The following is a 25,945-nucleotide window of genomic DNA, read 5'->3' as shown; positions in this document are numbered from 1 at the left end:
CAAATCATTAATATATACAACTAACAGCCTTGATGCTCAAAGTAATAGTTTTTGATCACCATAAAAAGTGCATCTTCTTCCACCAAATGAGGGAAGCTACATCAATTACTGTTTGGGGAAAGATGTTAAATGTCTGTTTTGAAACCATATAATTCTGCTGTATGTTACCTAGGAAGACTGTGTATGAACTGAGTTGCACAGACTCAATGCAACTTCTTGCAGATGTGAGCAGTTTACTGGGTTTGTCCAGTGTTTGCAATGAAAATTGAAGCCATAAGGATGGCTTTCTGTGGGAAATGGAAAAATTCAGACTGCAATCATGGTTGCTTGTTCATGGAGTTAATGGCACATTGTTGGGATAGGATAGTAAACTCATCAGCTATGTTATCTACAACCTGAAAAAGATTATTCCTGTCACTGGTGCCCATAGCCAAAATGTGTTCTACTTCCCAGGACTAGCACTACTTGCGTATTGCTGAAAAAGAGATTTTTTTTTTTTGTGCAAGCTTTTCATCTTTCACTCATCAGGGCAATTCGCAAGAAAATACCAATGTCAAGGGAAACAGCATATTTATACTGTATGAGAAGAGAGTGCTGATTGATTGGCAGTGGTGTTGTCATGGAGAATGCATCAGTGGATGGTGACAGACAGCCAAGCAACATTTGAAATTTAAACCAAGCAGCTTGACTCTGGTCAAGACGTTGTCTTGGAGAATTAACCAACAAATGGCTTATTTTGTTTAGCTGAAACAGGTGCAATGTGCGTACATGTTCCTACTGTCTGCAAAGAACAGGTCCCTGTGTATTAATATATCTAGCTTCCAGTACATGTAAATGTGCCACACTGAGCCCAACTGACAATCTTAGATTGGTTGTCAGCGTAATTCTTAACACACTGAGGATTATTTAGCAAATGTTGTTCAACTGTGGAATCACATCTCATGTTGGACACTAGGCTTTTGAATTTTACAAGCCTGGGCTGGTTTGGAACGGTCCATACCTTGCCTGTTGCAAGCAGCGGAAGGGGCATGCTGTTTGAGACAATCTGCCAGTCTTTGAGATGTATGGCCTACATACCTAGCAGGGCATTTTTCAGGGCCGAAAGTGACGGTCTTGGGCTGATTCATGAGTTTGCGCAATATGCAGCATGAAATGACCTGACCAGAGTAGCCATTATGCCACAGGATGTCCTTTGTGCCCTGTTTCAGCACCAAGCTTGCATAGTGAGCAAATGGCTTGAGCCCTATTTATGAGGTTGCTGATGAGGCCAATCTTATAAGACGTGGAACTGTAAGAGTCCCTACACGTGTGTTGACAAGCGAAGGTAGGCTTGCAGTAGACCGTGGTAGAGAACCCCCTGGCAGATTTCTTAACTGGTATGTCAAGGAAAGGGAAGTCATTTGACTGCTCCATTTCAAAGGTGAATTTGAGCGCAGGATAGAGCCCATTTAGACATGCAAGGAAATTATTACATGCAGCTGTGGATTTAGGTATAGAAACTAGGAGCAGGAGTAGGCCATTTGGCCCTTCGAGCCTGCTCCACCATTCATTATGATCATGGCTGATCATCCAACTCAATAGCCTGCTCCTGCTTTCTCCCCATACCCTTTGATCCTTTTCGCCCCAAGAGCTATATCTAACTCCTTGAAAACATACAATGTTTTGGTTTCAACTACTTCCTTTGGTAACAAATTCCACAAACTCACCACTCTCTGGGTGAAGAAATTTCTCCTCATCTCAGTCCTAAATGGTCTACCCCATATCCTCAGACTGTGACCCCTGGTTCTGGACTCCCCCACCTTCGGGAACATCCTTCCTGCATCTACCCTGTCTAGTCCTGTTAGAATTTTATAGGTTTCTATGAGATCCCCCCATATTCTTCTAAACTGCAGCGAATATATATCTAATCGACTCAATCTCTCCTCATATGTCAGTCCCGCCTTCCCAGGAATCAGTCGGGTAAACCTTTGCTGCACTCCCTCTAGAGCAAGTACATCCTTCCTCAGATAAGGAGACCAAAACTGTACACGATATTCCAGGTGTGGTCTCACCAAGGCCCTGTACAATTGCAGCAAGACATTCCTATTCCTGTACTCGAATCCTCTGGGTATGGAGGCCAACATACCATTTGCCTTCTTTACCGCCTGCTGCACCTGCACGCTTACCTTCAGCGACTGGTGTACAAGGACACCCAGGTCTCGTTACACATCCCCCTCTCAATTTATAGCCATTCAGATAATAATCTGCCTTCCTGTTTTTGTTACCAAAGTGGATAACCTCACATTTATCCACATTATGCTGCATCTGTCATGCATTTGCCCACTCACTCAGCTTGTCCAAATCACACTGAAGCATCTCTGCATCCTCTTCACAGCTCACCCTCCCACCCAGCTTTGTGTCATCTGCAAATTTGGAGATATTACATTTAATTCCCTCATCTAAATCATTAATATATATTGTGAATAACTGGGGTCCCAGCACCGATCCCTGCAGTACCCCACTAGTCACTGCCTGCCAAAAGGAAAAAGACCCATTTATTCCTACTCTTTGTTTCCTGTCTGCCAACCAATTTTCTATCCATCTCAATACACTACCCCCAATCCCATGCGCTATAATTTTACACACCAATCTCTTATGTGGGACTTTGTCGAAAGCCTTCTGAAAGTCCAAATAAACCACATCCACTGGCTCCCCCTCATCAACTCTACTAGTTACATCCTTGAAAAATTCCAGTAGATTTATCAAGCATGATTTCCCTTTCATAAATCTGTGCTGACTCTGTCCAATTCTGCCACTGTTTTCCACGTGCTCAGCTATTAAATCTTTTATAATGGACTCTAGAATTTTCCCCATTACTGATGTCAGGCTGACTGGTCTATAATTCCCTGTTTTCTCTCTGCTTCCCTTTTTAAATAGTGGGGTTACATTAGCTACCCTCCAATCTGTAGGAACTGTTCCAGAGTCTATAGAATCTCGGAAGATGACCACCAATGCATCCACTGTTTCTAGGGCCACTTCCTTAAGTACTCTGGGATATAGATTAACAGGCCCTGGGGATTTATCGGCCTTCAATCCATCAATTTCCCCAACACCATTTCCCTAGTAATATTGATTTCTTTCAGTTCCTCCCTCACTAAACGCTGTGTTCCCCAACATTTTTGGTATGTTATTTGTGTCCTCTTTTGTGAAGACAGAACAAAAGTATGTATTTAGTTGGTCAGCCATTTTTTTGTTCCCCATTATAAATTCTCCTGTTTCTGACTGTAAGGGACCTACATTTGTCTTCACCAATCTTTTTCTCTTCACATACCTATAGAAACTTTTACAGTCAGTTTTTATGTTCCCTGCAAGCTTACTCTTGTACTCTATTTTCCCCCTTCTTAATCAATCCCTTGGTCCTTCCTTGCTGAATTCTAAACGGCTCCCAATCCTCGGGCTTGTTGTTTTTTCTGGCCAATTTGTATGCCTCTTCCTTGCATCTAATACTATCTCTAATTTCCTTTGTAAGCCATGGTTTGGCCACTTTTCCTTTTTTACTTTTGTGCCAGACAGGAATAAACAATTGTTGCAGTTCACCCATGCGCTCTTTGAATGTTTGCCATTGCCTATCCACCATCATCCCTTTAAGTAATGTTTCCCAATCCATGATAACCAACTAACACAGCCATACCATCGTAGTTTCCTTTGTTAAGATTCAGGACCCACGTCTCAGAATCAACTACATCATTCTCCATCTTGATGAAGAATTCTATCATATTGTGGTCGCTCATCCCCAAGGGGCCTCGCACAACTAGATTGCCAATTATTCCTTTCTCATTACACAATACCCAGTTGAGGATGGCCTGTTCTCTCAACATATTGGTTCAGAAAAACATCCTGTGTACACTCCAGGAAACATATCATCCACATATCAGAAATATGCAAGGGGTAGCAGGTTGGATGTCATTCTATTGAAGACATATTCCTCATGGAACCCAACAAAAATGTTTGCAAGGCATCCAAGGGGTGATCCCATAGAACACCATCTATTTGGGCATGGTGTCATTAAAGCTGAACTCAACTGCGCAAGTTGTGGAGTTCATAAGCTCAGTGAATACTGATTCACACAATGGTGGTGGGTCTAGATCACCATGATATTGTACTGCACAAATTTCTATGGACGCCTTAAGTGGAACATTGATAAACAGTCTAGCAATGTCATATGAGCACATGGACACAGCATTGTTATCGATATGCAAGTCATATATGGTTTTTGCATGTTTTAATGGCCTCCATCCTGCGCTCAAACTCACCTTTGAAATGGAGAAGTCGAATGACATCAAAGACATTCTACAGCATAATGTATACACTGGTCAGATCATTCAACACACTATATTGCACAAACTCATTAACGGGCCCAAGGTCATCACTTTTGGCACTGGAAAGTGCCCAGTCTACTTCAGATTACCCTGGAAGGGCAAGGTATCCCAAAATTTGAGCAACAGATGAATCCAGCTGTTTCATGCTGCTACTATGCAGTAGCAACACAAGTGGTATTTGCCACTAACAGGATGCTGCCATCAAGCCAAAAAGACATTCTGCTTATCTCACAAATGAGTAATGTGATATATGAATTTCAGTGCCAGTGATGCTAGGTATGCAGGCCATATGTCCCAAAGACTGGCAGAGCGCATCAAACAGCATGTCCCTTCTGCAAGGTACAGACCATTCCCAGCCAACTTGTGCTTGCAAAACTCAAACACAGCGTTCAACATAAGACATGATTCCGTGATTGGACAACATTTGCTAAGTAATCCTCAGCTAAGAATTACGCTGACGACCAATTTAAGATTGTCAGTTGGGTTCGCAGTGTGACACCTTTGAGTCATTGACTGGAAGCTACACATATTAATACATAGAACCTGTTCTTTGCAGACAGAAAGGTCATGTGCACACGTGCCAGTTTCAGCTAAACAAAATAAGTGATGGCCGTTCGCTGGTTCATTCTCCAGGGCAATGTCTTGACCAGAATCAAGCTGCCTGGTTTAAATTTCAAATAATGCTTGGCAGTTAACTGTCAGTCACCATTCACTAGGGATTTTCTTGCAAATTGTCCCGATGAGTGCAAGATGAAAAGCTTTCACAAAAATTATTTTTTTCCTGCAATACTCAACTTCCGTATTACCAATGATGAATTAATATTATAAAAGCAAAATACTGCGGATGCTGGAAATCTAGAACAAAAACAAAAAGACCTGGAAAAACTCAGCAGGTGTGACAGCATCTGTGGAGAGGGATACAGTTGATGTTTCGAGTCCGTATGACCCTTCATCAGAACGAAGATTTATAGAAATGAGATTTTGAATTGCAGAATTTGTGAATATTTGCATGTAATAGAATATAAGGCTGCCCCTTTTCATGACCAATTTTTGGTCTTTTGCTCAGCTGTACAAATTAATATTACTTACCTTGATGAGCATAATAAGTCACTTGAAATTGTCAACACCATAAGTGATCAGGTGATTGTTCTCAATCTTTACATTAGAGTCTTACTCAGTACCATACTTACTCCTCCTGTGTGCCACCCTAACATGCCCTCTGCCATCTCCCACCTATCCCTTTCAGCTGTACCAGTAAGTTCTGTTTGTACACTTCTGTGATGTTGGTGCCTGTTGATGATTTGTAGCAGAAGTGGGTAGTGTGGGTGAGGTAAGTATGTAGGGGGGTAGGGTTGCAGTTGAGTGAGGTGGAAATGTGGCAGGTAGGTCAGGGATTGTCAGGTTGGTTAAAGGGGGCTAGTTGATGTGGGCTGGGGGGTTAGTAGGGTGGTGGCGCTAGTTGGATTGGGTCAGGTGGGTGGTCAGGTGGTGGGTAGTGGTGAGGTCTGGTAAGAGGGGTGGTGGGATCAGGTCAGGGTAATTGTTGGATCGGGTGGTTAGTTGGAGGGAGGAAATCAGGAGGAGGGGTGAGGGCCAGTGTGTGATTTTGGTGGGGTGGGGGGGGGGAAGGGGTGCGGTTGTGTAGTTATCCGAGAGTTAGACTAGGATTTTTGCCTAACATTTCCTAAGTAACTACCCAGGTTAGTACCTGCAGAACTCTCTCCGGCTCTAAGTTCAGAGGATCCCTCGGAGCAGGGGAATTGACCATTGGAAGTTCAAACTTCCCAGCAATTCCCATGGAGGTCAGCACATTGGGACTTTAGCAGGTTCCTGACTCGCAAATTGGGTTGGACGTCAGGTCTCTGATAATCTGGAGACTGGATGATCTGGGCTGTCAGTTTTTCCATTCTAAATTGGTCAAGCATGGCACCTTTAACTTTGTCATGTCCTCAACTCCAATCTATTTGAATTCAAGATCTGTAAGAAATTTAAGTTTCCTCTATTTGTGTAAAAGCCAAATTCCACGTTGAGTTCAAAGGCTAGTAAGATGGTGTTCCACGAGTTGGGTGAAGATCAACAAGGAATGTTGTTTTTTTTTCTCCTTTTTTGGATTGCAGAATGTGTGAACATTTGCATGTAATATAATATAAGGCTGCCCCTTTTCATGACCAATTTTTGGCTTTTTACTCAGCTGTATGTGATTGGGAAGAGACTGAGCTAAGAGACTTTAAAAAAAATGTGAGAAGTAACCTTCTGTGATGGTGATTTATAGGCTGAAGAGTAACCTTGTCATGTTGTAGCAATACGGTTTGGTTTGTAAGCTGTCTTCAAGCTTTTAAGACATCTTTCCAAGTTTTAAATAGTAATGGTGAAAGGACAGAATTGAAGGCTCTGTATCTAAATGCATGCAGCATTCATAACAAAAGGGATGGATTGAGAGCTCAAATAGAAATAAATGTTGGATCTGCTCCATTATAGAGACTTGGCTACAAGATAGCAATGGCTGGGACCTGAATATTCAAGGATACATGACCTTTGGAAGGACAGGAAACTAGGGAGAGGTGGAGGGATAGTTATGTTAATTAAGGATGGCTTTAGTATGTCAGAGGGGGATGACCTTTTGTTTTAAAGATGTAGAATCAGTTTGGTCGGAGTTCAGAAATAATAAAGATAGGAAACCATTTGTAGGAGTAGTTTATAGCCCCCCGCCAATAGTAACCCCACTGTAGGGCAGGGAATATAGGAAGTAATAATGGGGGCTTGTGACAGGTATGGTGATAATCATGGATGATTTTAATCAACATATAGATTGGGTGAATCAGATTGGCAAAGATAACCTGGAAGAATAATGTTTTAAGCAGGGCAATTATGAGGGTATGAAGACAGACGTGGTTAAAATGAGTTGGTGAAATAGGTTTAGGGATAGGTCTGTGTAAGAGTTAAACAGATTTTCTATTAGTAAAACCAAAGGTCGTCATAACTTGCCAGGTGAACCTTGTATGTCATAGGGCCGACGTTAGCAGAACTCTCCAGAAAGACCTTGGAGATCACAAGGGATTGACTAAATAGGATACATAAGTGGGGGTTGAGGATAAACAGATGATAAAGACAAGCAGTACCAGGCTAGAACGAGATAAAGAGCTCTTGCTTGGGTGAGAAAAAGATACATCCCTGGGACTGGGGACATCTGCTTATTATGTGATTATGTACTGACGAGATTGGAATTTGAATAGCACAATGTGTACGTAACTAACTGTGTATAAAAAGATGGTTTTCCTGTAATCGATAGAGTTCTATCTTAGCTAGCCTAAGACAGATTCTCCTTGAATAAAATGATTGTTAACCTGTATCTGAGTCTCCTGTGGCCGCTTCTGAGAAGGCAGCACAACTCAAGTGGCAGACTTTTAAGGAGATATTTCATAACACTCAGCAAAGATAAATTCCAGTAAGAAAGAAAATCTTTAGGGGTAGGACGCACCATCCATAACTGAGGAAGTTAAAGATAATAACTTGCAAGTAAAAGCATACAATTCCACAAAGATTAGTGGCAGGACAGAAGATTTTACAGAATATAAAAAAATCAAAGAATGTTTAAAAGATTAATAAAGGAGAAATTAGAGTACAAAAAGAAAGCTTGCTAGAAATATATAAAAACGATGCTAAGAGATTCTACAGGTATTTAAAAAGGAAGAGAGCAACCAAGGTGAGCATGAGAGTGAGTTAGGAAAATTAATAATGGAAAATAAGGAAATGGTGGATGAAAAGTTATTTTGTCTGTCTACACTGTAGAGGATACTCATCCCAGAAATAATTGTGAATCGAGGGATGAAAGGGAGGGAGGAAATTAGAGCAATTACAATCAACAGGGAAAGGGCACTGAGAAATTAGAACTAAAAGCTGACAAGTCCCAGGTCCTAATGGACTTCATCCTAGAGTCTTAGAAGAAATGGCTGCTGAGATAGTAGATGCATTGATTTGGATTTTACAAAATTCCCTAGATTCTGGAAATGTCCGATCAGATTGGAAAACGGTGAATGCGACACTATTCAAGAAAGAAGGGAGACAGAAAGCAGGAACCTCCAGGCCAGTTAGCTTAATATCAGCAATATGGAATTTGGTGGAATCTATTATTAAGGAGGTTCTAGCAGGGCATTCTGTGCTGTCGGGCAGAGTCAACATAGTTTTGTGAGAGGGAGATTGTGTTTGATTAATTTATTGCAGTTCTTTGAGGAAATAGCAAGCAACATGGATAAAGGAGAACCTATGGATGCGATGAACTTGGATTTCTAGAATGCATTTGACAAGGTATCATATCAAAGGTTACTATGGTATAGGGGTGAGCATATTAGCATGGATAGAGGATTGGTTCGCTAACAGGAAACAGTAGGCATTATTGGGTCATTTTTGGATTGATCGGATCTAATGAGTAGAGTGTGTTATGATGCAGCAGTTGTTAAAGCTGAGTTATTTAAAAATCCCAGAGGGAAACTTTAAACAACTGTCATAACCTTTATTTTTACTTTTGAGATGCAGCTGTATTTTCAGGAATCAGACACAAGTTCTTGAGAGGTTTTGTATTAAACTAAATGAAGCATTTTATTAATTTACACAAGTTAAATATATACACATGGCTAAAAATTACTATCATCATAACTTTTAACAAATTCCCAAACTAATCTCCATTAATGCAACACCACCCACAGATTTAACCAGATACAGGCAAAGCATTTTCACCTTACAAATTCAAAATTAGTTTCTTTTCTGGTTCCTGTGGAGACAGTCATAGGTTTACAGCTATTTGGTCTTACTTCGCTTCTGCCCTGCACACACGGAAACTACAATCGGTTATATCTAGTACACCTCATTGAATTTAAATTCTCATTGTATCACTAGCCTCTTTGACCTTCACCTCTCATAATAATAAAACTTCTTTCATAGTACCAGTTTTATTAGTAATATAAACATATTGCTTTGTCTCTGCTAGTTAGGTAGATTTCTCCCCACTTCTTGAATGCTCTATTCAAAAAGAAATGCAAATGCACTCTTACCTCTCTTACATCTGAAAACTAGTACACATCAAAGCACCCAGACTAGCTGGCTTTAATCCACAGACTAAGGCTCTATTTTAAAAGAAAAATATTTTCCAATAATATTATATACATTAATAGCTTCATGACATCCCCCTCCCTATCGAAAAATGAACCATCATAATTCTAAAAGACGGCTTCATTTTAATAACCCATCTCCAGCAATATGTATAATCCGTAGATTAAATGGTTGTAATGATAGACTCTGTCTGAAAAGCCTTGCAATTTTGTCTCAATTTGTCCAAAAACTTCGAAGGATTATGGTCTGTATAAACAATTGTTTTGGATGAATTGTTTGCAACATAAATTTCAAAATGCTGCAATGCTAACAACAAACTCAAAGCCTGTTTTTCGATCATTGAATATCTTCTCTGTTGTACATTCAACTTCCGCGTCGGTTTGTAATTAGCTTCTTGTAGACAAATGAATAATTCTTCCAGATGCTGTAACTGCTCCTCGTACACCTGACTGAAAACGATTAAATCATCAATATGAACAGTACAATTGCTTAAACCTGCAATTACTTTGTTTGTCAGTCTTTGAAATGTCGCAGGTGCATTTTTCCTACCAAATGGCATGACTTTAAACTGATATAGTCCACTTGGCGTTACAAAAGCTAATATCTTCTTTGCTCTCTCTGACAATGGTACCTGCCAATATCCTTTTAGCAAGTCACTCTTTGTGATAAATTTTGATTGTCCCGCTTTCTCAGTGCAACCTTCCAACCGTGGTTTGGGATTTGAATCAGCTTTTATCACCAGTTTCACCTTTCAATAGTCCACACACAGCTTTTGTGTTCTATCTGGTTTCAGTACCAGTACAACTGGTGAACTCTAATTACTGCAACTAGATTCAATGATATCATTTTGAAGCATGAAATCAATTTCTTTTTGTACTTGTGATAACTTTGCCAGATTTAATCGATTGAATTTTGTCCTATTGAAGCTGATAATTCTATACATACATCACGCATAGCTAAATTTGTCCTTCCCAGCTTATTTCCCCAAATAGGTTTGTGTGACTGCAATAGCTTCTCCAAGTCACTTTGATACTTGCTTGGAAGGTAGCTCAATATTTCATTTAAATGTTCAAGCACCCCCTCATTATCCAATTTGATTGGAGGAAAATCAATTTCAGAGTCCTGCTCTTCCACCTCTTTCTCATCATCCACCATCACTAATACCTCTTTTTGTTCCTCTTCCCTGTCAAAGTATTTTTTAAGCATATTTACATGACACCGCCTCTGCTTCTTTCTTCTATCTGGAATATTTATTAAATAATTTACTTCACTCAATTTTTTTGCAATCCTGTAAGGCCCACTAAATTTTGAATTTAATGAATCGCTTAGCACTGGTAACAAAACTAGTACTTCCTCTCCAGAACCAAAACTGGGTTTTAGCTTTCTTACCTGCTTTCACTTCCATCACTTGCTGTGCTGTCTTTAACTGCAGCCTAGCTAGCTCACATGCTCTGTTCAATCTTTCCCTGAAATTTGATACATAATCCAGGAGAATAGTTTCTGAATTTTGACCCACCAATTTCTCCTGAATCAATTTGTGTCCCCTTACCTCATGACCATAAACTAGTTCAAAAGGGCTAAAACCAGTCGATGCATTAAGAGCATCTCTAATGGCACACAACAAAAATGGAATTCCTCTATCCCAATTCTGTGCATAATCCTGACAGTATGCTTTCATCATAGTTTGTTTGATGCCATCTTTCCATAACTCCTTGTGACTCCAGATGATAAGCTTTGACTTCAACAGTTTGGGGGTAAAACTGTTGATTACTTCCTCTTCCATAACTGCCCACCTTATTTTCACCTTCCCACTTTTTATCCTTTTCCAATTTGAAAGAGTGACGAGAAAAAGGTCTAGTTCTATGATCTAATTCAATCATCAGCTATCTCTGCTGCTTGTCTTACAGAATCAACCCTCTTCCTCCACATGAGTTCTCACTACAGAAAAGATTGGATTTTTAAATTCTTCCAAAATAATTACTTCCCCAAGAGCTGCATAGGTTGTCTCTAATTTTAACGTCTGTATCAACTGGTCAAAAATACTTTGTTTTACTCTCTCAAACTCAATATACGTTTGCCCAGGCTGTTTTCTCATATTCCTAAATTTCTGCCTGTATGCTTCAGGAACCAACTCATATGCACTCAAAATAGTCTTTTTCACAACTCATATGCACTCAAAATAGACTTTTTCACAACAATTTACTGACATTTCTTCTGATAGCGAAACAACATATTCTCAAGTACCCTACCTAACACTGTTATACTGTTATAATAACGTCCAGTTTTCCTGTGGCCATTTCATCTACTTACCTAGCTTCTCAAATGTAATGAAGAATGCTTCAATGTCTTTTTCCTCAAACTTTGCAAGAGCTTGTACAAATTTAAACATATCCCCACTAGGTTCTACTCTGGAGATAAATCCTTCCTCACCTACTGGCATCTCTTTTTGCTTCCAACATTTTCAGTTGGAATTCTCCCTCTCTCTCCTTCTCTATCTTCACAATTTCTAATTCGCTGGTAAAAGCCATTTCTCTGTCCTTTCCTTCTAATTCAAGCTTTTTCATTTGCAACTGAAGTCTCACTACCCCCCAGCTGTGACTCACTAGTGCCAGGTTTCGCTTCCAACTGTAGATGCTGTGCTATACTTTTAATTATATCGGATTTCCTAGCATCCTCAGGTAACTCCCATTTTAACTTACCTGCCAACTCTGTTAGCTTACTTTTGGCTGTTTTCTCCAACCCAATCAGAGTTATCTCTTCTACTCCCAGGCAATTTCCTAAGCCATCTTGCAGTCTCACCACTTCAAAAATACCTCACCAACTCCTGAATTGAAAGTGCTTCTCATATTTGTAACCTTAAGATTCACCAATTCCAAACCAATCAAGGAATTAATAGCTTCATGACAAGAGCCACAGGGATCAGTGCTGGGGCTTCAACTACTTACAAGCTATATCAATGATTTGGATGAAGGGGACAAAGCTATGGTTGCTAAATTTGCTGATGACACAAAGATAGGCAGGAAAGTAAGTTGTGAAGTGGACATAATGAGTCTGTAAGGGATATAGATGGATGGAGTCGGCAAAAATTTGGCAGTTGAGGATAATGTGGGAAACTGAACTGCTTCACTTTGGGAGGAAGCATAGCAAAGCAGCATGTTATCTGAATGTAGAGAGATTGCAGAGCTCTTGTGTACAAAGGGATCTGAGTGACGTCTTGGTACGTGAGTCACAATAAGTTAGTTTTCAGGTGCAGCAAATAAGGAAGGTAAATTGATTATTGGTGTTTGTTGCTAGTGGAATGGAATATAAAAAAGTAGAGATGTTTTGATATAGTTGTACAGGGCATTGGTGAAACCACACCTGGAGTACTGTGTACAGTTTTGGGCTTCTTACTTAAAGGATATAATTACACATTAAAAGTGGTTCAGAGAAGGTTCACTTGACTGATTCCTGGGATGAAGGGATTATCTTATGAGGAAAGGTTGGACAGGTTGGGTTTGTATCCATTGGGAGTTTAGAAGGATGAGAGGTAACCTTATTGAGACATGAGACCCTGAGGAAATTTGACAGGCTGGATGCTGAGAGGATGTTTGCTCTTACAGGAAAGACTAGATCAAGGGGACACGGTTTTAAAAAAAAAAGTTTCCCATTTAAGACAGACAAGGAGAAATTTTTTTCCGAGGGTCATGAGCCTGTGGGACACCCTTCCCCAGAGAGTGGTCGAGGCAGGGCCATTGAATGTTTTTAAGGCAGAAGGTAGATAGATTCCTGGCTAATGAGAGATCCAAAGGATGTACGGGGGAGGCAGGAAAATGGCGTTGAGGCCACAATCCATCAGCCATGATCTTATTGAATGGCAGAATGGGCTCGAGGCAGAATGGCCTACTCTCCTGCCTAATTTGTACGTTCGAATGTTCATAAACTCTACAAAAACGGCAATGCTTTCCTAAAATAACACGCGTTGTTTCTCCTACCCAAATGGTGTAAAATTCTAGATCCTTTCCCATATGTCCTCTACTCTTGCCCTGTCCCTGATCCTGCTATACCCATCCCCACCCTTTACCTTGGGGAAAGGCCAGAGTGTTTTATTCCAAAGCCTCAATCTATATCTGATTAGCTGCCGGAGTAGGGAAAGATAAGTGAGATTCAAGGGTCAAATCTCTCTAAAAGCTCTTCTGGTTTCTTTTTTACGGTGTTGATTTTAATTGCATGCTCTAATATTTCAGGATTATGCAAGCCACTTTGAGAAACAGTTACAGGACAGTATTGAGCTTTGTGAGCTTCTTCACTCAAAACAGGTATGTCAAGTTCGATTTGGCAAACCATTGCAAGACTTTGTGTGTCCCTTTTCCTGAAAGAATGTCAATAATGTTACTTTTCAGTTTGATGCAGAAAGCTTAAAAATGGAGAATAATAAACAGAAAGAAGAAATTGAAGAATTAAAAGAACTCCTGAAAGAACAGGTGGAGAATGCAAAGTACTTCAAAATGGAGAATGAGAAACAAAAAAAGGAAATCAAAGAACTAGAAAAACTGAGTGAAGGAATTGAAGAATTGAAAGAGAGACGAGAAATTGAAGAGTTTGAGTTCTTGGAAAAAGAAGCTGAGAAAGAAGAAAAGGTACATAAAACATCTGGAGTGAGTTTTGAAAATATTTAGCTTCCAATACCGCAATGGAGACCTTGCAAGAGGCGATCAGCAAAGTCCAGTGAATAAGACTAGGTTAATTTTGTATATTAAAAATAAAATTCATACCTATCTAAAGAAGCTGAAATGGGATGGATTTTTCTCACTTGTGATTTTGCTGCAGGTCTTAGCCCACGTGGAGTGCACAATGCAGGATGCCTGATTCACTCTCCATGAATTGAAATAGACAAACAGTGAGGCAGGTTCTATTGGAATATTCAATCCTCCTTTCTTTACTTCTATGTGCTCCACCTAAGTGATTGTTTACGTCCCAAGTAACACAGAGAAAAATCTAATCCATTTTCTTTTCATTTCTTGCTTTTTTTTAACCTAGATCCTGAATGTTCAACTTTAAAACCAATAATTAATTTGGAGTGATGAAGGCATTGTTGGCATTCCATGTATAAAGCACCTTTAACACAGTAAAACATTCCAGGAGGTTGCACAGGAATGTTTTTAAACAATAGGTGATGCTGAGCTGTAGTGGAGATATTAGGGCAGATGACCAAAGGCTTAGTCTTCAAGTGACCTCATACAGGAAAGGGAGATAGAGAGGTTTAGGGAAGGAATTCAGCACTTCAGGCCAAGGCAGCTGGAGGCACAGTCACCAATGGAGTAATTAAAATTGGGGATGTGCAAGATGCCAGAATAGGAGGACCACAGGGACCTTGACATGTTGTAGGACTGGAGGAGGTTAGACTGATGAAGAGGCAAGACCATAGCCCATGAAGGGATTTGAAAACAAACAAGAGGACTTTAAATCTGAGGCATTGTCAAACTGGGACCCAAATAATTTAGCAAACGTGTGAGGGATGAATGGGATGTGGTGTGATTAAGATGTTGCCAGTAGGGATTTCAATAGGCTCAAATTTACGCAAGACGGAAGATGGGATGCTGGCTAGGTAATCATTACAACAGTCAAGACTAGAGGTGTCGGAGGCATAGGTGAGGGTTCCAGCAGCAGATCGACTGAGGCAGGAACTGAGTTGGGCAATGTTAGAGTTGGAAGTAGCTGGCCTTGTTGGGAGTGTGTAAGTGTAGTTAGAAGCTCTTCTCTGGATCATATACCAAGGTTGTGAATGATCGGTTTACGCCTCAGATAATTGTCAGGGAGAGGGGTGGGGTCAACTAGGGAACAAAGTTTATGGTGGGGATTGAAAACAATGACTTTGGTCTTGCCAATATTTAGCTGGAAGAAATTTCTGGATCTCAAACAAGCAGCTTGACAACTTGGAGACAGTGAACGGTTTGAGAGAGAATGGTGAGGTTGAGCTAGATGCCATCAGGAATCATGTAGATCCTGTCATGTTTTCAAATGATGTTGCATAAGTATAAAATGGTAGAGGCATGAGAAATACCAACTCGATTTACGTCCGGTCACAGCTATCAATTCTAATGCAATCTTCCTTCTTGGGTTGTTTGCAGGCACAACAAAAGCATGAAAATGCCAAGTTAAGGGAGCTGGTTCACAATTCAGAGATTATCAACCAGGAACTTGAGGTAAGTGATTTTGTATTTAAGTATTCTGCTTTAAGTGAGCATTAAAGTGAGGTGCATTTTACTGGCATAAGAATTTAAAAAAAAAAAATGGATGTACTCAGCTGATCGCATAGAATCATAAGTTATTATTTCATGAAAAACAGGCCATTGAGCTTAACAGCTCTCTCCCAATGAACATAGGGTACCAGAGGTTGCTTTTTGCCAGGGCTCAATGCCATTTGTTTCCCAAAAGTCTCAGTACTTATTTTTAATTAGTGAAATGAACCTTTAAATCATGAAATATATACCACACAGCAGTAGTGAAACCTGTTGCAAAGTACCATATATTTAAAGGAGCAGCATGGTATCTTGTGATTTTTAACTATTTATTTTGCACATGCGGGGATGAAATTCAAAACCTTTACATAATAACATCATACAAGTAGTTATTTTTAAACTGGCAAGCATTGCAAGCCAGAGCGTCTTTTTGTGAAGTGATGTGGAACTTGGGATGGGTCTCAAATTCAAGTCAAGAGTATTTCTGCTTTTTTTCATGCAGGAATTCAATTTTTTTATTTATTTGTGAAGTGCGCATTACAGACAAGGCCAGCATTTATTGCCTATCTCTTAATTGCCCCTAAGAAGGTGGTGGTGAGCTGTCACTATTTTGAACTACTGCAGTCCATGTAGTGTAGGTATACCCATAGTGGAGTTATGAAGGGGGTTCCAGGATTTTGACCCAGTGACAGTGAGGTAAGTTCCAAGTCAGGATGGCTTGGAGGGGAACTTGCAGGTGGTGGTGTTCCCATGCATCTGCTGCTCTTCTCCTTCAAGATAGTCGAGGTCGTGGGTTTGGAAGATGCTGTTGGAGGAGCCTTGTTAAGTTGCTGCACTGCACCTTGTAGATGACATGCACTGATGCCACTCTGCATCAGAGAGAATGAATGGTTATGGGGTCAGTTGGGTGCCAATCATGCGGGCTGTTTTGTTCCGGCTAGTGTCGATTTGCACTCAGCTAAATCTAAAGGGCTTTGGGAAAAGAAGGGGGAAGTGGGAATGACTGAATTGCTCTACAGAGACCCAGCATGGACTCAATGGGTTGAATGGCTTCCTTCTGTGACATACATGATTCTGGCGTGGGGGATCCTTCATCACACTCCTGACTAGTGCGCTGTAGACGGTGGACAGGCTTTGGGCAGCCGGGAGGTGAGTCACTCATCACAATATTCCAAACCTCTGACCTCTTGTAGCTACAGTATTTATATAGCTGGTCCAGTTAAGTTTCTGGTCTACAGTGACCCCCAGGATGTTGATGGTAGTGGATTCAGCAATGATGATGCCTTTGAATATCAAGGAGAGATATTTAGTTTGACTCTTGTTGAAGATGGTCATTGCCTGGCACTTTTGTGGCATGAATATTACCTGCCGGCTATCAGCCCAAGTCTGAACGTTGTCCAGGTCTTGCTGCATACAGGCAAGAACTGCTTCAGGGGTCTGAGGAGCTGCGAATGTTTGCTGAACACCGCAATCTTCAGTGAACTTCCCAGCGTCTGACCTTGTGTTGGCTATATTGTGCATGGAAGTTGAATTGAAGGTGAATAACTGCTAATTGCCTCAGTTGTAGTATTTTGTTTACTTAGCTTCAAGCACTTACGCCTTTACACCAATTTTTCTTTCTTTATCAATTCAATTCTAAGTTAAAAACTGGTAACAGTACAGAGGGCCTATATCTATGATTGGCGCTCTCAAAATGTTGTGCAATTTTGTTTTAATTTTAAGTGACTCAGCAACTTGCATTTATGTAGAAGTTAAAATAGAAAATGCTGGAAATACTCAGCAAGTTAGGTAGCATCTGTGGAGAGAGAAAGTTAGCATTTCAGGTCTGTGGCCTTTCATCTGAACTGGGAAAAGTTAGAGATGCAATAGGTTTTGAACAAGGAGTGGATGGGCCAAGGGCAAAAGAAAGGTCTGTGATAGGGTGAAAGACAGGAGGGATTGAATGGCAGATGAGTTAGTCTTATAGGTCCAAAGAGAATGGTGACGGGGCAAATAAAGAAACAGCAGATGTACTTAGAGCAAGTGTGCTGCTGACTGTAAGCAAAAATAGGAGAAAAACCAAAGCATGCAAAGAAAAGGAAACAAAATGGGCAGAGAATATGGTCTGAAATTATTGAACTCAATGTTCACAGTTGAGCCCTGAAGCCTACAAAGTGCCTAATTGAAAGATGAGGCGCTGTCCCTCCAAGCTTACATTGAGCTTCATTGGAACAGTGCAGCAGGCCGAGGACAGATGTCAGCATGAGGGCAAGGTGAAGAATTAAAAGAACAAACCACCGGGAGCTCAGGGTCATGCTTACAGACTGACAGGTGTTCCACCAAACAGTCATCCAATGTGCGTTTTGTCTTCCCCATGTAGAGGAGACCACATTGAGCAGCAAATACAATAGACTGAACTGAAAGAAGTACCCTTAAATTGCTACTTCACCTGCAAGGAGCAATTGGGAACCTTGGATGATGAGGAGAGAGAGGAAGTAAAAGGACAGGTGTACATTTCCTGTGTGTGCATGGAGAGGTGCTGTGGGAAGGGGATGAGGTGTTGAAGGTGACTGAAGAGTGGATCAGGGTATCAAGGAGGGATTGGTCCCTTCAGAATATTGAAAGGGGAGGGAAAGGAGGATGTTTTTGGTGCTGGCATCATACTGGAGGTGGTAGAAATGATGAAATATTATTAGCAACCCCTCGCTAGCGAGGATGATTGTCTTCCATGAATCTGAAGATGGCTGATGAGGTTGATTTAGGATCTACAGGCTTTATGGTACGTAAGGCATTTGTTGTCATTTGGGATGTCTAGTTGTATTACTGGTTCGGGTCATGGCATAGGCTTTTTGCCACTTTCGCCTTTTCTTCTTTTTGTCATTGAGTCTCAATGCTGGAATCGTTCGCACAGACGCAGCAGCTCCTGGTTTGATCCAAGACAATGGTCTCCCTGGAGCTGATGTCAATGTTGCATTGCTTCGTGTTGGCTTTCAAGACATTGTTGATGCGCATATTCTGTCATCCTCTGGTACATCTGCCCTGGTTGAGTTGGGAAAAGAAGACCCAATTTGGGTATCTGGCATCCTAACTATATAATCAACCCAACGAAACTGATGGCAGATGATCATAGCCTTGATGCTTGTGGTGCCTGCTTGTTACTTTGTCACCATGTCTCTGGTGGGTTGTAGCATGTGACCATCAGAGACACCAATACTTAGACCAGGAGATCATATTGGTAGGAATATACCTTAGACCTGAGCTGTGAACTGTGCAGCCAGACTCAGAAAAAGTGTGTTCAAAAGCCTATCAGAGTGAAAGGCACAGTGCAAAGGTTAAGCTGGGCTAAGTCTATTGGATTGAGTTTAAGGTAGAAGCTCATTTTGTTTGGAATCATTATTTTATTTGTTCAGTGTACCTACTTAGTCATTATTGCATGTATTTATTTTTGAGTTTGTATAGTAACGACTGTTTTGGTGTTTCAGTTTAATCTATGGAGTCCTGCCTCTTATTTCCTTACCCATGGTTCTTCCATGTGTTATATTCTTTGAAAGAATCTGGCTTGATAGACCATAGCATCAGGCTTGTCCAATATTCTTTTGGCTGGGATCATAACATTGTGAGAGGACACTGAATTTGGTGCGTCTGTTCTCTCACTAAATATGTAAGATCTTCCGCAAGCAGCGTTGGCGATATGAACCCCAGTGCTTTGAGGTGCCTCCTGTTCATTGCCCATGTTTTACCTCCATACAGTAAGGAAGGGATCACAACCTCATGGTAGGCCATGAGTCTGGTTTCGGTTTTGATATTGTAATCTTCAAACACTTGCTTCCTCAGGTGGCCAAAGGCTACAGCAGATTTCAGGCGATGTTGGATCTCTTCATCAATGTCAGGTTTTTGTATTAGATAGCTTCCACAGTCCTGGAAACGTTCCACATTTTCCAGGCACCTATCATGAATCCTAATCAATGGAGTTGGGGGCATGTACAGTTGACATTTGCTGATGGAGGATATTAGTCTTCTGAAGGTTGAGTGTAAGTCCCTTCTTCTCGTCAACCTTGGTAAATACATTGATGGATTCCCTGGAGACACTTTTCCGACACAACATTTGCTGCAGCATCATCAGCGTATTGGAGCTCAGTGACGGAGGTTGGGTGCTCTTGGTTTTTGATTGGACTTGTCTCAGGAAAAATAGTTTACCATCTATTCGATAAAGAAGCTGTGCTCCAGCAGGAAATCTGTTTCTAGTCAGATGGAGCATCGGAGCAAGGAAGATCAAAAAAAAGTTGGAGCAATGAAACAGCCTTGTTTGACCCCTGCCTTAACCTCCAAAAGGGTCTGTAATGGATCCGTTGTTAAGGATCACGGCTCATATATCATCATGAAGCAGGTGAAGGATGGTAATGAAGTTTGGGGATATCATACTTCTAAATCTTCCAGATTGCCTCATGATTTACAGAGTCAAAGGCCTTTGTCAAGTCAAAAAATGCTATGTAGTGAGGTTGATGTTGTTTGCAACATTTTTCTTTCGTAGTTGGCGAGCTGTAAAAATCTTGTTGGCAGTGTCTCTTGATGGCCTAAACCCACATTAAGAGTTGGGAAGTAGCTCTTCAAGTATAATAAGTCAATTCAGAAGGGTTCCTTATAAAGATCTTTCCTGCAACAGAAAGCAGAGATGCCACTGTAATTTTCACAGTTAGATTTTCCCCCTTTCTTGAAGATTGTCATGATCGTGTCATCCTTAAGATCATCGGGCTGACAAGTGGCAAGTAACATTCCCACCACACAAGTGCCAGACAGTGACCATCTCCAATAAGAGAGAATCTAACCATCACCCCTTGACATTCAGTGACATTACTGTTACTGAACTCTCCACTATCAATGTCCTGGAGGTTACCATTGACGAAAAACTGAACTGGACTAGCCATACAAATAGTGGTTACAAGAGCAAGTCAAAACTAGAAATCCTACAGCAAATAACTCACCTGACTCTCCAAAGCCTGCCACCATCTACAAGGCACAAGTCAGGAGTGTAATGGAATACTCCCCATTTGCCTGGATGAGTGCAGCACCAACAAAACTCAAGAAGCTTGACATCATCCAGGACACAGCAGCCCGCTTGATTGGCACCCCATCCACAAACATTCACTCCCTCCACCACCGATGCACAATGGCAGCAGTGTGTACTATCTTCAAGATGCATTGCAGAAACTCACCAAGGCTCCTTAGACAGCAGCTTCTAAACCCACGACCATTGCCACCTAGAAGGACAAGGGCAGCAGATACATGGGGGCACCACCAACTAGAATTTCCCCTCCAAGCCACTCACTACCTTGAGTTGGAAATATAATGCAGTTCCTTTACTGTCACTGGGTTGAAATCCTGGAACTCCCTCCCTAACAGCACTGTGGGTGTACCTACAGGGACTGCAGCAGTTCAAGAAGGCAGCTCACCATCATATTCTCGAGGGCAATTAGGGATGGACAATAAATGCTGGCCTAGCCAGCAATGCCCACATTCCATAAATGAATTTAAAAAATAAATTCAGGACTTCCCCTTCATTCCAGATCTGTCGGATAAGGGCATGGAGCTGTAATGTTAGTTCCTCTCCTCTGTGCTTAAAGATTTCAGTAGGGATTCCATCATCTCTTGCTTTGTTGTTGTTCTTTTGAGTGATGGCTTTGGGGTTCCAAGCTCATCTCTAAATGGGTGTTGAAGGATGGAGTTGAAAACACTCATCAGTTGATTCTTGATTGAAACAGTCTTAAATGCTCCCTCTGGGCATTGACAGTTTCGTTCTCCTTGACCGGATTTCCCCTTTCCTTGGGTCTCAGAGGAGCTGTTCCTTGAGTACTTGGGCCGTAAATGGTTTTTATGGCAGTGAAGAAACCACAGGTATTATTCATTTCAGCGGGATATTGAATTTCCTTTGCCCTGCCTGCCCACCTCATGTTCTTCGTGTCTCAGGTGGACTTTTGTACCTCGCCCTTTACTTGTTGGTAAGTGCATTTCTTTTGCTTGGAGTATCTTCCAGGCACAGAGAATCTTGCTCCTTAATCGTTTTCATCAAATCAATCCCGATGTTTCCTGACAGAATATCCAAGTGTCACTTTGCAGGCATTGATCATATTAGACTTAAGGACTGCGGACCAAGCACTGCGGACACTCTTCTTCTGTTCTTGATTGAAGTTTGAATGTTTATCCCTAAGGCATTGTTGGAATCGATCTCTTTTGATTGAGTCCTTCAGAGCTTCGACACAGATCTTTCATCGGCATCATTTCTATTGCACCCATTGTTTGGGAGCTAGTTTGATGGACATAATTGAACAAATAAGCTGGTGATTGCTCCAGCAGTCATCAGCCCCTGCCATTGCTCTGGTTGTGTGGGCATCTTTGCGATTCCAGACATGGACGATGAAGTAGTCGATCAGGCACAAATGCATGGACCATGGGTGTTGTCATGACGTTATGTACTTGTTCTTCTGGCAGAAGAGGATATTTGTGGTTATAAGTCCATGTTCTGTGCATTTGCTAAGGAGATGAATACCGTTGACATTTCCAATTCTTTCCCTGCTATTAGTTCCATTCCAGGGATTGGAATCTCTGCTAACTGTGGCATTGAAGCCTCCAGGAACCCAACAGAGAGCTTGGTCAAATTTGACATAGAAGTCTTCCTTGGTTTTGTTGTCAGTTTGAGTTGGGGCATATGCATTGATGACAATGGCGATTCGGCTCTTTGCCAGCTTGAGACAGATTCATGAAGCCTCGTTTTGCTTTTTTTTTTTGCATGTCAGCGGCACACTTGTTCTAGACACACATTTTCTTGTCCCATCAAAATTCCCTTCGGCCCTGTACTCTTCTGTCATTCAATCCCGCCTGTCTTTCACTCTATTCCAGACCGACCTTTTGTCTTTTTCCCACTTGCCCCTTGCACAAAACCTATTTCACCTCTTAACTTCTCGCAGTTCTGATGAAAGGTCATAGACCTGAAACATTAACTGTTTTTTTCCACTGTCTATAGATGCTGCCTAACCTGAGTATTTTCTGTTTCTATTTCAGATATCTAGCATCCACAGTGTTCTGCTTTTCAATTTGCATTTATATAGCTCCTTTAATGTATTAAAACATGCCAGGATATTTCACAGGGGCATTAGAAAACAAGCTATGGCATTGAGATGAATAAGGAGAGATTAAGGCAAGTAGCCAAACTTTGTTCAGTTTTCAAGAATATCATAAAGGAGGAAAGTAGGTTGGAGAGGCAGAGGAAATCCCACTGCTTATGGCCCGGGTGGATGAGCGCATAGCCACTGATTGGTAGAGCGAAAAAATCAGGGATGCTCAAGATGCCAAAGTTAAAGGAGTGTAGATACCGTGAAGGATTGTGGACAATGTTCCCTCTAAGCTGTGCCAACATGCAGTAATCAAGAATGTACTGCATAGTGAATGGGCTGGCCACACACGAGCAACGTTCCCTTTAAGATGCCTGCATTCACGGCTGCGCATGATCTTTAAAGAGCTCCGCAGGGCAACAAGCTGCCCGTGCAAACAAAAGTTAGAGGTACTTTAGAGAAGTTGGTTTTGGCTGGAGGAGATTAGAGATGAGGAGGTGCAAGGCCATGACAAATTTGAAAACTCAATTTGACAATTGTCATCCTAGGTGTTGTTTCACTGACAGGCAAAGTAAGTTAGCAAGCACAGGGGTGATTTGGTGCGAGCTAGGGCATGGGCAGCAAAGTTTTGGATACCTCAAGTTTACAAAGGGTAGAATGCGGGAGTCCAACCGGAGTGTATCAGAATAGTTAAGCCTAGAGATTACAAATGCATGAATGAGGGTTTCGGCACCAGATGAGCTGAGACAGGATGGATTCGGGAGATGTTATGGAGCTGGAAATGAGCAGATATGTGATCAGAGGTTGCCTTGGGCTTAGGTATGACATCAAGGTTGCAAACAATCTGGTTCAGCCTCAGACAATTGCCAGGGAGAGGAATCGATTTGGCTAGGTAGCAGAGTTTGCATTGGGGACCAAAGACAACAGCTTTGACCTTTCCTAATAAAAAAATTAGAGGAAACTTATGCTCATCCAGTATTAGATGTCATACAAGCAATCTGGAGACATTGGAGGACTTGAGAGGGGTAGTGGTGAGTTGGAGCTGGATGATATCAGTGTAAACTGATGTGTTTTCAGATGATGTCACTGAGGGGCAGCATATAGATGAGACATTGGAGGGGATACTGGGGGATGCCAGAGGCACCAAGAAGAGATATCATTTCAGATAACTCGCCAATCACAGCTGGAGAATTAAGAATGGAACCAGGTGAGTGCAGCCCCACCAAGCTCAACAATGGTAGAGAGGCTTTAGAGGAGGCTGATGTGGTCAACTGTATCGAGGCTGCAGACAAGTAGAGAAGGGTGAGAAGGAATAGCGTTCCTTTGTCACAATCACATAAGATGTCATTTGTAACGTTGATAAGAGCAGTTTCAACATTGTGGCAGAGTAAAAACCCATTAGTAATTCAAACAAGGAGTTCTGGAAAAGATCGGCATGAATTTGCGAGACTGCAACACATTCAACTACTTTGTAAAGAAAAGGGAGGTTAAAGATGGGTTGATAGATCTCAGTAGTGCCGGATTATATCAAGCAGACACTATAGTGGGAATTTTAATTTCTTAACAGGTAGAACTAAAGACTAAAACTAAGAGGTTAAAAGAACAGGAACAAAATCTCCTCGACCTTCAACAACGGTTGGAACGACTTAAAGAGGTATCAGACGGCAAGGCAAATCTTGAGATGTTAATGGTACAGGTAAGGGTGGAGTATTGATTTATAGTATCAAAATTTAACATAATTTTCATTTGATTTATTAAGTTCTTGAGACATTCTTTGGCCAAGGAAGATAAAAGAATTTTAGTTGTTTGATTTGGGCTTTGCCAAGAATCATGACAAAGCTTTGTAAATTAATATAAATTCTATTTCAGAGTTTAAGGGTGGTTCTAGCATTTTGCATATCTTTTCTTTCGATTACATATGGATATATATGCATTATATATGGATTTATATTTGCTTTTTCCAATTGTATTTTCTGATGATTTGCATTCCAGATCCAACAGTTGCAGCAATCACTGAATGATGCAGAAGTTGTAACTCGTGATGCAAAGAAAGAGTCTTCCTTTATCAGAAGTGAAAATCTGGAGCTTAAGGAAGAAATGGTAGTATTAGCTTTCAGTGCAACTTTAATAATTATTTGTATAGTAATCCATCTTGCAGTGATTGATGCTATTCATTTACGTTGGACTTGATTGGCAGAGTTCCAAAATTTTTCAGCGGTCAAGGCGAGAAAGAGTAGACAGACTATGCCTCAGATGTACTGATGGATGCTAAGATTTTGCCCAGGTGATATCTTTTGCCTGCCTCACACAGTCTGAACTCTGCCATGATATAAAGCCAGTGCGTAGCGAACTAAGGGAAGTGAAAGGTGACGAAATTAGAAAAGTATTTTGGCGTGGTGCTATAGGAAAAAGTAAGAAGAATGAGTGAGTGAGAGGGAGGAGAAGAAGTAAAATAAAGTGAAGGGTAAGAAGTGAATGTGTAAAGTAATAAGGAAATGAAAGTGCATATGAGGATAAATATTAGGAGCAGAGAAACAGAATGTGGTGAAAAGAAACATAGCAAGGATAACTGAGAAGGAAGTGCTTGCACAAATCTTTTGTGAGGGGAAGAAAATGAAAGGAGTCTGGGTAATGAGTGCAAGTAAGCATGACATTTTAAAAAAAAGATTTCAAACACTATCAGCAAAGTCACATTACAATGCCGTTTTTAAAATTTTTTTGTACATGATATTGCAGTTACCCTGGGTATTATTGAGTACTAGTTATACTGCCCTTGTGGCTATTTTTAAATGATACAAAAATATTTTCTACTTGATTCTATGGCTCTACTACATCCTTTCTTTAGCTTGTTTGATGACTTCATTGCACAGCCTGAAGTACCTAATCAAGACTGTATGTTCCTGGGGCAGAGCTGCTGCTTTGGAAATTGCTAAAGCCGAGTAGATTTGGGTGCCTCATTGCATTACACCTTGGGTTTCATCATGCCTTTTTCCTGGTATAGCAAGAGTAAAATTGTATAAAGTCACTGAAGTCCCAGATTAATTCTTAATTGCTGTTGACTGCAGTAGATTATTGGGTATAATTCCTATCGAGTGAGAGGCAATTGTTGTTAAATTATGTTGCAATGCTGAGAATGTGCTAATTGGATCATCTAATCGTACTGATTAGATCACAC

The 25,945-nt window shown here is 41.0% G+C and overlaps 1 protein-coding gene across 1 annotated transcript in view; it reads left to right on the top strand.

Annotated features, from left to right (window-relative positions):
* LOC121276751 (centromere-associated protein E-like) overlaps positions 1-25,945 on the top strand; it is a 114,658-nt gene that overhangs the window by 68,571 nt on the left and 20,142 nt on the right. The window contains exons 17-21 of the mRNA XM_041185297.1: positions 13,691-13,762; positions 13,847-14,083; positions 15,575-15,649; positions 24,338-24,466; positions 24,763-24,870. Coding sequence (XP_041041231.1) covers positions 13,691-13,762; positions 13,847-14,083; positions 15,575-15,649; positions 24,338-24,466; positions 24,763-24,870 — 621 coding nt within the window. The remainder of the gene's footprint in view (positions 1-13,690; positions 13,763-13,846; positions 14,084-15,574; positions 15,650-24,337; positions 24,467-24,762; positions 24,871-25,945) is intronic.

The sequence above is a fragment of the Carcharodon carcharias genome, chromosome 4, assembly GCF_017639515.1.
Source record: "Carcharodon carcharias isolate sCarCar2 chromosome 4, sCarCar2.pri, whole genome shotgun sequence".
NCBI classification, from domain to species: Eukaryota; Metazoa; Chordata; class Chondrichthyes; order Lamniformes; family Lamnidae; genus Carcharodon; species Carcharodon carcharias.
The sequence above is the reverse complement of the archived record's forward strand: the minus strand, read 5'-3'. Positions and strand labels throughout refer to the sequence as shown.